Genomic DNA, 14,254 nt, shown 5'->3' with positions numbered 1-14,254 from the left:
ACTCAGTACTCTGTGTTTCAATTAGTTTGGTGGAGAAAACTTTTTTTTTTTTACAACATATTAAAAGAGGACCAAAGGCTTGTGCATTTAGTCTAAGCTCTTGTTAAAGATAAAGAGGCACACAGGTGTACATTAGAAATGTAGTTCTGGACTTGTGTTCCACATTTGGGCAGATAAATGTCAGAGTAACTTGTCTCATTGTACATTCATTCAAACAAACAGAAATGTATTTTACAAAAGAATCAAAATATCCAAATTTGATCGCTTGGAAAGTTCCCTTTTTTTAATGTATAATGTTAATATTTGTTTTAAAAATAGTAAAATATAAAGGCAGAATGTTTATGTTTTACAAAATTATCATTAATGTTTTACTGTGGTTGTCAAAAGGAAGAATGACATAGCACTAACCCTACACACCCTTTTTAAAGCCTCTGATATCATGTGATTCTTTTGATTTTGTGAAAACATGGAAAACATTAAGTGCAACAGAGGGACTCTTGGCAAATTTCCAATGGAATTTGAATGATACACTTATTAAGGGCGGCTGTGGCTCAGTTGGTAGAGTCGTCGCCTCTCAACCGGAAGATTGAGGGTTCAATCCCCAGCTAAGCAACATGTCCGATGTGTCCTTGGGCAAGACACTTAACCCTGAATTGCTCCCACTGCTTCAGTGGTGGTGTATGAATGGGATTAGTTACTTCTGATGGATGATACTACATAGCGATCACTACCATCAGTGTATGAATGGGTGGGTGTGACAGGTGGTGTAAAAGCGCTTTGAGTAGCTGGAAGACTAGGAAAGCGCTATATAAGCTCAAGTCCATTTACCATTTACTTGTGTTTGTTCAGAGTTGAGAGTAAATATTAATTTGTGGGATCCAAATGTTCTATCAGTGGACATTAATTGCATGAGGCTCAGTACAGATCACATAGGTGAAAAATAAACATTAGCAGGTTTGGGTGTGTAATGCTAGAAAAGGAGAAACCTAAAAACTGAAATTGCAGTTAGTGTGATGAAACTTGAGACACTTTTCCCCAAAATTTAGAAAAAGTTCCTGAGAGGGAAGATTTTGAATGGTGGGCAGGTCATTAAACCTTCATTATGTGGCAGCATGCACTGTGATTAAGGCTTCCTCCAAACAAATATTATTTGACTTCCAAACTCCTTGGCTGTTGTATCAGACCACATAAATATTTTATCCTGGTGTCACAAATAAACTATAAACCTTATGTTTTGAAGGTATAATCAAGACATTTTGTTGTGAAGCGATTATAAGTTGATCTGTTACAAAATGAACAATTCAGAACCTGACTTTGAATTAACAATAGCACTGCCTGCTGGTCAAATTGGTTGAATTACTTGAAATCATTGGGGGACATTTTTGTTATATCTGGAAGGGTTTCAAAGTACCATAACACTCACTAACATACTGGAACTGTTTCCAGCTGAGGGACTAATTAATGACATATATAAACACACATACATTTCCTACCTGCCAATAGTCATTCTTGTACTTGGATTTATCAGGAAGTCACAGGCATAAGCTGTTTGCAATGTTGTGTCTGATGGCTGACATATTTTAGTTGTTTGTTATTTTTACATCTCTGTAAACAGCAGAGAAGTAAATGACAACCAAAGAACCGACAAAGCCAAAAGAGTATCAGTGTATATAAACATGTCATATAATATGGTATTAATGTATAAGCAGGTCATAGGTACGCTATTGTTGAAAATCTGTGTGATCCTTTAACCAAAATCTGCCTGCTTACAAAAAACAGCACAATATAAAATACTGCACAATATTAAGTACAAAAATAAAAAAAATTGCAAAATATAAAAAATATAAAACCTGCACAGCTCAACATGAACTTGCTCTTTATCAGCTAAACTACACTTGTCAAAGCTTAGAACAAATTTACTGAACTGTACAAATATTGGACTTTCACAGCCTAAGCTTGCTCTATAATTACTGCATCAGGTGATTTATTTCCCCTGTGCACTAACAAGGATAAAACAAAATCTGCACAGGTTAATATTTCACATTTCCAATACAATACAACAGATTTTTAACTGAACAAAGCAGCTCACTCAAGTCTTAATATTTCATCAACAAGAGGAGGAGTTGGCCTTTGGCCTTCATGTCCTCTATAATGCTCTTCTTCTCAGGGGTAATGTGGGTTGCACACCTCTTGGCAAAGGACTGCAGGGTCTCAGTTGCAGGATCATACTTCAGGGTCTTGAAGGTTTCAGGATCCACAATGTTGAGCTCTGCAATTGCAGCAGTCATCTTGATGGTTCCCCGGTCCACACCATTGATTCTGGAGGCTTCAGTCATGGTGCGGACTTTGCTGAAGCTTTTCAAGACTTTTTTATATCTGCTGATAACCTCAGCTGGCCCTTTCACTGAAAAATATATAAAACAAAAGAACATGAGAAATTAGCACAAACAACAGCTTAAGGTCAGCTGAAATTGCTCAAACTGGCTTTCTCTTTTGATAAAAGTATGAAGCATATTCTAGGAATGGGACCATCTGCTCATCTCCTGATATGATTCCACACACAATATGTGGTTCAGAATTCAATACAAAAATGATACTCTGTAAGATCTGTTTAGTTGGTAAGTCTTACGGTTCAGAATTATGTTTACTTCTGAGAGACAAATCTTTCTAGCAATACATTTGATGTTGAATAATAATTAGTGTGAATGCTGCAAAATAAAATGGAGCTTTATTCTTGATGAAAGCCACATTTTTGACTTTAGACATTTAATTTTTATTTATCATCAAATTCCTAGTATATTCAAAATCTAGAACTGAAGATCTGTATTTTTGCCTCATAATTACTTCAGAACATATTTTTAACAGCTCTTCCAACGCTTTTATTAATAATTACTTTTCATGACCACTTGTTAACAGGGCAGGTGGTTCAAGTTATGCCATTCTTACCTCTCACATGAGCTGTTCCAGGCACAGCCACAGTTGCAGATGCAGGTGGCTGTGTCCAACGTGTCTTCCGTCTTTGGATGACAACATCACTGTCCGAGGACTCACTGATGTTTGGAGAAGATGGGGGAATGACGTCATCTTCATCCATGTTGCCATCGTCATTCTCGTCGTCGTCCTCCAAAGTAAATACTTTTGGTTGAGCTTTGATCAAATAGAGGATAGATGAGACAAAGATCAGATTGTTATGAAGATATATCACACCTTTCATTGCAATTACATTACATTTTGCAGATACAAGTTGCTCCCAAATCACTTACATGATTTCTTCTTTCCCATAATTTGCTCACGCAAGAAATTGCGCTCTTGTTCAAGATCTTTTATTATTTTTTCTTGCCATTGGATCCTGGCTTCTAGGAACTCCACTTTGGAGATTGATCCTTAAAAACAAAAATGAGAGCAGGATACAAAAAATATTATGATTTGACAGTAGTAAGTGAGTGAGTGAGAGAGAGAGAGAGAGAGAGAGAGAGATGCATGCAACAAAGGTAGTGGACCAGATATGGTCTGATGACTTAACTTGATTTGTAAGCACATGTATACTGACAAAATCTGCCAACAACTTTAATCTCAGGCAGAAAAATCACTAGCAAGAAATTAAACTCTGTAATTTTAGACAACAAAGATACACTGCTAGAAAATGAGAAATCATTACCTGACCCAATGCTGCTGCAACTTGGAGCAGAGCTTCCTTTATCTTCAGGACCTACAGTATGGCATAGGTACAACAAGATCAACATATGAATAGAGGACTTTAAATGTTTAAACACATTTGGTATAACTGCCGGTCAGTAAAAAGTCCACAATTCATACTGATGTCCACAACAAGCTTTAATCTTCACAGAAGACACATCATGGAGACACCGTGAAAACTATAACAGATAAGACAGTTTTTAACCTTCAGCTATCATATATGTCAAAAGGTAAATTAAACGTTACAATGTAAAACAATATTTACCGTGTTCGCCTGCTGACCAACGGTTAGGAATAAAGAAGGACGGGATAATAAAGTTCTCTGCAGAACCCGCGATCTCTCTCTCTCTCTCTCAAAGTCCGTGCTGCTGCACGTAGCCTAGCTTTCCGGTCAATAACGTCATGTGACATTCAAAGAAACTTTATCGACACCACAACATCACAAACAGAAATAACAACATCTTGACTAATAAATTACTGAATTAACAGAATAACCGGCTTTTTAAGATTGCATTTAAAGCAAAACAAATAAGCAATCATATTAAATAAAAGTCAAGCTTTTTAACTTGTGTTGCTATGGCAACCTATTTAACTCAAGCAGCGCCAGCTACTTTTGGACAAGCTAATTATTTAAGTATAAAAGTTACTTGAAAGTTGACAAAGAAAAATTTACCATCCAGATCATTTTTGGTCACCTCTGTCCTCAAGTCATCTTTAGGGACTTTTAGGGACATTTTCTTCTTGGCCTTAGGCTGTAAAAATATAATTAAATTCATGTCAAACCGGCAAAATGTAACTTAAATAATCTACACAAGATTCAAAAGCTCTTCTTGTTCCAATGACTGCATAGTGCGTAATTTATTTTTCATTACAAAATGTGGTTCATACTAAAGCATTACATATGCACCTACATTCACATTTTATGTTATGTTTCTTTCCTACTATTCACCCAGGACACGCACTCAGCTAGCTTAACGTTACATTAGCTAATTAGCCTACACACTGCAGATAAATAGGAGGGCCCGGGGACGGGTGTTATGATGTGCTTACAAAACTCAGAGGGAGTTTCAATTAACAGGCTAGCACTTAATTTACCATATTTGTTCTCTCTTCACTCTCCAACGGAAACGAAACGGCAAATAGCCACCTTCTCCGGATCTTTGAGGTGACTGGTGGCTCCCTTTGGATGATTGGATGAGGATGTCACATGACATGATTGATAGATTGTTATTTCAAAGTGGGTCACTTTGCGCCATTTTTTGATGCAGGACTGCCAGGCTGTTTACACCGTTTAGACATAAAAGAAGAAGGGTGCGCGGGGCAATATTATGAGCCTTGAATCTGACATTATTCCATAGGTATAGGTTTAACAAATATGTTGTTGGGTTACGAGTTTTTGAGTCAAATACATTTTAGACAGTGCCCAAAGGAAAACTACAAGTTCACCAGATAGTTAATGAAAGAAGGCCTTCTTCGAAAATGGATGAAATGCCCCTCTTGCTCTCATGTAATGAAGTTGAAACAGCCCTACGGCAAAAAGGAGGCAGCATGGTGAGTAGAATAACTAGACATGTGCCTTATTTATTAATTTTCTATGTGTGTGTAAGCATAGGGGAGTGTGCAGCATGCAGCTATCCAATTATATCTGCTGGAATTCAGTGCCAAATCCTATATTTTACGACAATTTATTTAATACAGAAACTAAGTCACATAAAGAAAGTCACAATACAAATCACACACAGCTGCAAATTTTAATTTTTAAGTAAGCTACTGTTTAGTTTGTAGAGATAGGGGTGTTAATGTTTCCACGAAGTTCTACATGTGTACAAAATCTGAAATGAAAAATGCCTTTTTAACAATTTTAGATCACATTCCTGGTCATATTGTTCACCTATTTAACAATAAATGCCACCAATCAGCTTCACTTTAAACTTGTACATGCACAGGCATTAATTGATTGATATCACCCTTTTCATGCTGCCTGGCACGAAAGCACAACTGGTGACGAGTAGAGTAGACACAGCTAAATTTACTCAAATGTCTAACCCAATTTAAGGTGTAACAGTTGTAGATATTACTTGTCAAGTAGGCCTAGAAATGGGACTGTTCTGTTGTGCTTTGAGATTGCATGGGGGGAGGGAATCACAAGGACTACTAAGAGTACAAGTGCACCTTGTTCAATCCCAATCTTAGCTGTTTCAACACCTATATGTAAACATCTATGTCCCCCTCTTCATCTTCATTTATGTTACATTTTTATTTAGTGAAATCAGCACAGTATCATAGGTTTTTATTTTGTTACATTAACCTTTGGATTTAATCATCAGGATATGCCGAGATTCCTGTCACAAAGGGAAAACGGTGTCAAGGTCCATCCGAAGTGGCTCCATGTTTGAGAATTCTCACATTCGACTGCATACGTGGATGCATTACATCTACAGGTGCGTGGTTTTACATTGTATAATAACAAAAGCCATCAAAGACAAACTCTAACTCGGACCATAATGTTTTCTTTGAATGTTCTCACTATACTGTTGGTTGGGATGGGTCCTATAAGAGCCAATGCTTACGAGACATGAGTTTATACAGTATATGGGAAGAATTCTGAATATTGGTCGAATTTATCAAGTATGTGTAATTGTATAAGTACTGGGTTGCGAAGAGTCCAATGTAGTACAAAGGTCTTGTGGATTTTTAGGTTTTAGGTGGTTCACGGAAATTGTCTCAAAAGAACTTAATTCATTGGAAAAGAAAAAACCCACACAAGTTCAAAAGAACTTAACTTTTCTAAACAGACACTTCACTGTGCTAATTTACTCAGCATCCATTTTTTCGGTTGTTTCTTAAAACTCTTCAAAGATACAGCAGATTTAATTTGTTTTGGGATTTTATTCCATTCCTCACCTCATACAGGGAATGTTCTTCACCCTACTTTGCTTTTGAGATTTGTTATTTAAGGTTGAATACACTCTTGTATTCAGGCTATGAGTATCTGCTGTGTCTGCAAATGGGACTGCAAATTAGAAATTATGGTTATAATTATGGTTATAAAAAGACCAATGACAACTTAAGAAATTGGTTTTAAACCCCCACTTCTAAATTGTGTCATAAATATTTATCTGGTTGATCTATTACAGATTCGCCCAAGGCCTTCGACTGAGACAAGTGGACATGCTGCAGGAAGGAATTACTCGGAGTTCTGCAACTCTGAGTAAACTTGCAGACAAGCTGCGGAGAGTTTGCAAATCGGGAATGAAAAGAATGAGAAGAAGAGGCAAGCAGACTGTTGGACAAAGAGCAGAGATTGTTATGATAGATGAAAGTAAATTTGGCCATAAAAGAAAGGTATGAAAGTTACTTAAACACTTGTGAGTATTATTTTGATGCCAAATACATGATTTTGTGTCTAAAATCATGTATTTGATGTTGGTTAAGTCTGTGCTAAACTCAGCTACTGAAAGTAGAGACAATATACATACATTTAAAATCTGTTTTTGCCTGAGGTGCATCTCCTGTATCTTGAGAAGTAACTACTGCATTATGGAATAAGATACATTGTAGTTCATTGATGCAATAGAGGGGAATATCGGTTTTAAGAAACCACATTATTCCTACACCCCAGAACAGTTCAATATTTGTAAACATGCACCACTACTCCAAAGCTAGAGAGAACTTTTGAATTTTTGACTTTTGATTTATTCTCTCCCATTTCCCACCATTATTGCAGAATCATTGTATTGTGAGTGCCATTGTCCTCATTTTGAAATATTTGCTCTGGTGAATTTCAGTACAACAGAGGACGGGCAAGCAACAGGAGTTCCTGGGTGTTCGGAATGCTAGGGATTAAGGATGACAGGAGGAGACCCATTCTTAAGATTGTGCATCACCGTTCAGCCAGGCATCTCTTGCCTCTAATAAAGAAGCACGTTCATCGTGGAAGCTCAATCATTTCTGATGGGTGGAGGTCTACAGGTTTTAGGTTACAATCACCTGACTGTCAACCATCAAGATTTTTATGTCGACCCTGTTACAGGTGCACATACACAAAACCTGGAGAGATTTTGGGGTATTTGCAAGTCAACTATCTGGAGACAAAGAGGGAACCGCACACAAAAACTGTTGAGGGATCACTTAGATGTAATTGAGTGGACTTATTGCCATGGAAACCATCACAGTAACGGAACACTTGGAATGCTTTTGCATGACATTAGGAAAAAATATCCAGTATGAAACCTGTCTGAAATGTAGATGCAGATATCAAGTTGATATTTATCCTACCAGTCAAAAGTTTTGACACACTAAATGTACTGTTACCTCTGAGAAAAAGATTATTATCATGGACATGAAGGCCAAAGGCCAACTCCTTCCCTTGTTAAAGTATTAAAATGCAAGTGAGCTTCTTTGTTCAGTTAAAATTCTGTTATATTGTATTGGAAAAGTGAAATATTTGTGCACAGGGGAAATAAATCACCTGATGCAGTAATTATAGAGCACGTTTAGGCTGTGAAAGTGCAATGTTTGTACAGTTCAGGCAGATTTTCAACAATAGAGTACCTATGACCTGCTTATACATTTGATACCATATTATATGACATGTTTATATACACTGATACTCGTCAGTGTTTGAATTTTCAGGCAGACCCTATTACCTGTAAGTTAAACTACACAGCAAGTTCAGGCAGTATTTGTTGTCAGCCTTGGGAAAACCTGAACCAGTGGTTTAATAAATGAGGTATTTGTACTTGTGCTGTCTTTGTTATTCTACCACTGAATGAGAGAGACTCTATAGATCGATCCATTTTTTTCAAAGGTGTAACCCATCACTTGTTCATTGCAGTAGTTATGTGCTATAATATATTAACTAAGTGTGAAAAGGAGGAAACTTTAGTTTAGGGAACATGTGTTGGTTAATAAGTGTTCAACTACTAGTGAATTAGTAATGATCAAGATGTCACTTTAGTATGGGGTACATATTCTAAGTAACAAAGACTTAATTTAGAGTTATTTGGACACTATTAACACTTGTAGTTTTGTGTTTTGTTATGTAAGAACAGACCATATTCATTAAGTAATTTATTAAGGGAGAATAACTATTCTTGTGGTACTACCACCTTATAAAGTCCATACTAAGCAAAGCATATTGAGATCGTAATTCATATACAACAACTTCCTTACTACTAATAAGCAATAATTCTGAGGTTATTGAGGGAAAACTCTTAGTTAATGGCTTACTGGTTGTATAATAAGGCCATGCAGAATAAGGCATTAATAAGTACTTAATAATGACTAATTAAGAGCCAATATGTTACTAATTTGCATGTTAATAAGCAACGTATTAATGGTGAATAGGTGTACCTTAATATAAAGTGTTACCGAAAACTGAATTTCATGAACAAGGTGGGGGTGAGGATTGGACAAAGTGGATGTGCCAAACAAATAAACTCAAAAAAACAAACCCAGACCTAACTAGTCTCTAATCTCATGAAAAAGAAATCCAAAAACAAACCTAACTAACTTCTCTACAAAATATTGAAAGAGAAAACTACATGGGTGGCACAAACCACACTTACCTAGTGTTTCTAACAAAGTTAATAAAGTAAGTGTAGCAAATGTAGGGGAACCCCAATTTACCTAGTCCAACCTCACCACAAACCTTTCAGAACAATGATCCAAAAACAAAACTGACAGAGAATGATGATCCAACATTAGTGGCAGAGAGCTGATGCTGCAGAGTTGTTGTGTGTTTATATGGAGCCTCTCAGGTGCTCAGGTGCTCATCATTCCGTTGCTGGGTAAAACAGGTGAGGTTGATAAGGTGATTACCTCGAGGAGCAAATCAAAAAGGAGTGAGGTCTCATGCTGTCAGCCATGTAACAGTTATCAATTATCAGATGTTTATGTCATCCAATGATGTGAAAAGAGCCTCAGGTAAGTCCCAGTAACACTGCTACAACTGATCAGATATTACCACCAAAGACACACAATCTCACACACAATCTCACACACACACACACACACACACACTCAGCTGACGATCCTGATTGAACAAAGACAAAAGTATGAAAGGAGATGACTCTAGTGTGCGTCTTTGCCTGCAGTGGCTTTGAATAGATATGTTACTCTGTTTATAATCGCACAAGAGATGTCTTCTGAACAAAAAAATCAGAGTGATTTAGCTCAGCACATTTAAACCACACATGGCTTTGTCTCTATTGCATTTGAATGGTAAATATAGCCCCTTTCACACTTTCATCCAGGGCTGAAGAACTCAGAATGTGCCTGAAGCTGTCTTCCCTTTGACATCAACATGCATTTTGCATGAACCAATAATAATATATGGTGCGCTACATAAAGTGTTATATGGATGTAATCAAACTCAAGATGGCTTTGAAGATCAAACTAGCTCTGGAGATGGTGAATAAAACATTGATACATTCCACTTAAGTACAAAAGGAGAAACATGTCAAACTGAATCAAGAGTATAGGATGTCTAAGAAAAAAAAAAGGAAGTGGTGTGATATTTTGTTGGAGAAGAAGAATGTTAAACATGCTGTTATGAAATACATCACACTGTTAATGCAGAAGTCGTCTGATCATTGTTTGTTCATATTACAGCCTTTAGTTGTCATTTTAATAAAAAACATCATTATTGTCATTACAAATGTAAAAGAAAATATGGTAAACTTTTTCCATCCTTAGCTCACTGCTCATTTCAACTTTGGACCTTACATACATTTTTCCCCTAACAGAATTAGACCATGGTCAAATGTTAAGTTGCTAAGGGAACGCTGTAAGTTTTAAATCTTCAGTGTTTGATAGAGAACTTGTATAAAAGCATCCAATCAGAGGATTCAGTCTCAATGTCCAAAATAATTCTCTGTCAGAGGAATCAGAATCAGAAATACTTTATTAATCCCAGGGGAAAATTTGGTGTTACCATTGCAATTCACTAGGGCTGGACACGTTAACGCGTTATTTTCGCGTTAACTCATTAATTAATTATCGCCGACAATTATTTTATCTTGCATTAACGCAGTTTTTATTATTTATCTTCTTATTGTAAAAGTCTGTTGCTCACTGGCTTTTATTTTGTAAAATTCCATCGTGAGCGAGCCGAGTATGTTGCTTACTGCTGCGCATGTCTGCTGCGGCGCTCACAGGAAAGAGGAGAAACAATGTTTCCAACTTGGCGACTTTCTCGCTAAATCTGGCGACTTTCCAAACCCCCTTGGCGACTTTTTTTGTCAACAGCTACTAGCGACAAATCTAGCAACTTTTTCTGGTGTTATTGGAGACTTTTAGAAACTGACGTGAAAACACGTATTGCTCTGCAGTTACTGTCCTCAACGAGCAGCGGGTGCTGCCGTGAGCCCCTCCCCCTTTCAAAAGCACTCACAGGCTGTCAGTCAGAGAGCAGAGAGGAGACCCACACCACTCTGCGTCCAGACTGCAACAAATGCAATAAGCTTTAGTTTTGTATTTATTTGCTTTGACTACATTGTTTAAGTTGAGAAGTACATTTACAATAAAAGTGCACTATACACTACTTTTAAATTCATTATTGGATTTTGCGTATAACAATGCGATTAATCGCGATTAATCACAGGAACTCATGCGATTAACGCGATTAAAACTTTTAAACTTTTTACCCAGCCCTACTATTCACACAATACAGCAGTAGGAAGTAAAATAAAATAGAGATAATAAAATAAGCAATAAGTACCAAGTATGGCTACTATAATAAGATATATACAAGATAAAGCAATATTTACATTATGAATGTACAAGATGAACTGTATAAACAGATATTGCACAGAGGCGCTCTCGAGAAGAATGTGGAGGACAAACATCATCTTCCATTTAAAAAAAGGTCATTTAAAGTTTGTAAGTGTCTAGTAGGGACTTTTAAAGTGTATAACAGTGTTGGGCCTCAGCCATGTGTGTGGGACAAAGAACTCAGGCCTGTATCACAGTTCTCAAGCCTGACTAGAGTTATTTTGGAGGCAACTAAACAAAGGAAAGAAAAACCCCAACAGAAACTAACAAATAGGTGTGTGGGGGGGGGGGGGGGGGGGGGGGGGCGAGACAAACCCTTTCCTCATCTTGGCTTACATAGGTTAAACCCCAGAGCTGAGGTTGCTCAGTATAGGTAGCTTTTCACATGCTGAATTCAAGCATCAGAGGATTCAGCTGACTACTTCCACGGCATATTTTTAGGAGTTTTGGGCGCAATCAGATGCTATCAGGTTCGAGCAAAAAGAAGAGTTTCTTTCCTTTGATTTTTCGTAAGACGTCATTGAACGCAACTGGACAGGAGCGCTGAAGGAAGCCCACTGATCCCTGAATCCACAAGGACACATAAAGAACTCGGCTCCTGCAACCAGAAGACCCTATAGAGCAGTGCTCTGGTCGAAGATCTGAATCCTCCTCCTACATCTGTCACGAAGGAACCCTGCCTGAATCTGTTGATTTAACATTCAACAGAGTGACAATCTAACCAGCTTTGCAACGATCACCAGGAGTTACCCCAAGAGCTTTGGTCTGGGCAGAAATAGTTTCAGAAATAGTTATGTTTCTTTTATAACCACTGATAATTATGCATCATTGTTGACGACACGTCACATTCTGTTTATTATCTGTTGTAAGCTGCTGCATTTGTTTTATTATAATGAACTGCTGTGTTCACCTATGTATGTAATGCTATGCTAGTTTACCTTCAGTCAACGGCTTTCACAATCAGAAAGACCAGTGTACCCGCCGTTGAATCAAAGTCCAGCCACTGGCTTTCTGGTGTTTAAGTAACAGTTACTGAACTCAGCTCAGAGAGCTCAAACTATTCCGAAAGGTAACCACACGGCTTCCTTTGTTGTCCACCATTTTGTCACCATGTGACGAAGCCACATGGTGCATTGTCTCTCTCCACCATCTTGTTTTCTTTCTCTCTCTCTCTCTCTCTCTCTCTCTCTCTCTCTCTCATCTACATACACACACACACATTTACACCTCATTCACAAGGTGTGCTTGATAATGTTTGTTTGCTTAGATTAGTTTATAATAGTTATTTGTTTGATTAAGTTCATTGATTTTAGATTGATGTTGCTTTGTTTAAATAAATTCTGTTATAATTTTAAGAGAGCAGTTGTTTGTGATTACTGGTGTATTTGCATTGTGATATAAGCTGGGTGCGAAGGTTTTGTGTACAGATTTCACACCTTCAATCTATTAAATATAGTTATTAATTATTAATAATATTAGTAATTAACTAATTTGAGACTGATTTGAGTGATATTTTGGTTATATTTCCCTGAGTACAGGGTGGTGCCCCAAAACGAGATTAAACATAGTTTAATGATATTTTATTTATATTATTAATAATTAAATATAATTATTAAAGAATATAACCAAAGTTGACTTGATACAACCCCAACAACAGTCCCTACTAGACACTGTAATACACTTTAAAAGTGTATTACAGTGTCTAGTAGGGACTTTTAAAGTGTATTACAGTGTCTAGTTGGGACTTTTAAAGTGTATTACAGTGTCTAGTAGGGACTTTTAAAGTGTATTACAGTGTCTAGTAAGGACTTTTAAAGTGTATTACAGTGTCTAGTAGGGACTTTTAAAGTGTATTACAGTGTCTAGTAAGGACTTTTAAAGTGTATTACAGTGTCTAGTAGGGACTTTTAAAGTGTATTACAGTGTCTAGTAAGGACTTTTAAAGTGTATTACAGTGTCTAGTAGGGACTTTTAAAGTGTATTACAGTGTCTAGTTGGGACTATTAAAGTGTATTACAGTGTCTAGTGGGGACTTTTAAAGTGTATTACAGTGTCTAGTTGGGACTATTAAAGTGTATTACAGTGTCTAGTAGGGACTTTTAAAGTGTATTACAGTGTCTAGTAGGGACTTTTAAAGTGTATTACAGTGTCTAGTATGGGACTAACACTGTTGGTCACTGAAATGCTGTTGATGCCTACAGCAACTTAACCTGTAGGTGGGCCACAAACAGCTGGTGTGGGGAGATAATGACACCCTGTGTGTGTGTGTGGATGTGTGTGTGTGTGCATGTGTGTGTGTGTGTGGCAAATTTCCTAGTACCCTAACTAGAATGCCTTAGACTTAACATGTGAGGGTATATGTGAGTGAGTGTTACATGAATCTCTTTAAATTAAATAGATTTTTAACGTTCAGGAAAACAAACGTGGTTTGTTCTTTGTCTTAGTCTCTCTCTCTCTCTCAGGAGAGAGAGAGACTAAGACAAAACACAGGAACACAGAGCCAAACAGAAACAATATACTAGAGCACATACTTCCTTAGAGGGATTATTTGGAGTGAAGTTAGCCAAAACAAATGCATTTGGGACTTGCCTTGTGTTGCCAGAAAAAAAACAAAGTATGTCAGTTGTTCAAGCCTTGCATTGTAAAAGAAGGATACGGTTTGTTTGTGGGGAGTCAGCCCTGCAGTAGTTTGGAAACAACACAAACAATTTGTTCCCCCTAAAGTTGAAATGAAACCTACATCCCAACCTGTCGATATATTTTTATGAAGGAAAAAGCCTTC

The 14,254-nt window shown here is 37.1% G+C and overlaps 1 protein-coding gene and 1 long non-coding RNA gene across 3 annotated transcripts; one reads left to right on the top strand and one right to left on the bottom strand.

The window, feature by feature from the left end:
* Nucleotides 1–1,680: 1,680 nt before the first annotated feature.
* Nucleotides 1,681–3,457, bottom strand: LOC132993410 (coiled-coil domain-containing protein 106-like). Of its 2 annotated transcripts, XM_061063247.1 has the most exons (3): nt 3,264–3,457; nt 2,947–3,147; nt 1,681–2,404 (listed from the first exon to the last, which is right to left on the bottom strand). In XM_061063247.1, exons 1-3 carry the CDS (start codon nt 3,280–3,282, stop codon nt 2,097–2,099), a joined length of 528 nt encoding a protein of 175 aa, XP_060919230.1. In that variant the 5' UTR covers nt 3,283–3,457; the 3' UTR covers nt 1,681–2,096. The 2 variants fall into 2 exon arrangements, with proteins under 2 accessions (XP_060919230.1, XP_060919229.1); XM_061063246.1 differs by lacking the exon at nt 3,264–3,457 and having other exon boundaries at nt 2,947–3,238.
* Nucleotides 3,458–5,939: 2,482 nt separating this feature from the next.
* LOC132993566 (uncharacterized) lies at nt 5,940–8,468 on the top strand. Its single transcript, XR_009676489.1, has 4 exons — nt 5,940–6,137; nt 6,834–7,041; nt 7,485–7,722; nt 7,908–8,468. It is a non-coding gene; the product is annotated as an uncharacterized LOC132993566 (long non-coding RNA).
* Nucleotides 8,469–14,254: the final 5,786 nt, after the last annotated feature.

The sequence above is a fragment of the Labrus mixtus genome, chromosome 18 (genome assembly GCF_963584025.1).
Source record: "Labrus mixtus chromosome 18, fLabMix1.1, whole genome shotgun sequence".
Taxonomy (NCBI): Eukaryota; Metazoa; Chordata; class Actinopteri; order Labriformes; family Labridae; genus Labrus; species Labrus mixtus.
This window is presented reverse-complemented; position numbering and strand designations above follow the sequence as displayed.

Coding starts and splice junctions, on each gene's coding strand:
- LOC132993410 (XM_061063246.1), bottom strand. CDS start 3,214: ATGAAAGGTGTGATATATCTTCATAACAATCTGATCTTTGTCTCATCT. Junction 2,405..2,946: donor TGGAACAGCTCATGTGAGAG/GTAAGAATGGCA, acceptor TATATTTTTCAG/TGAAAGGGCCAGCTGAGGTT.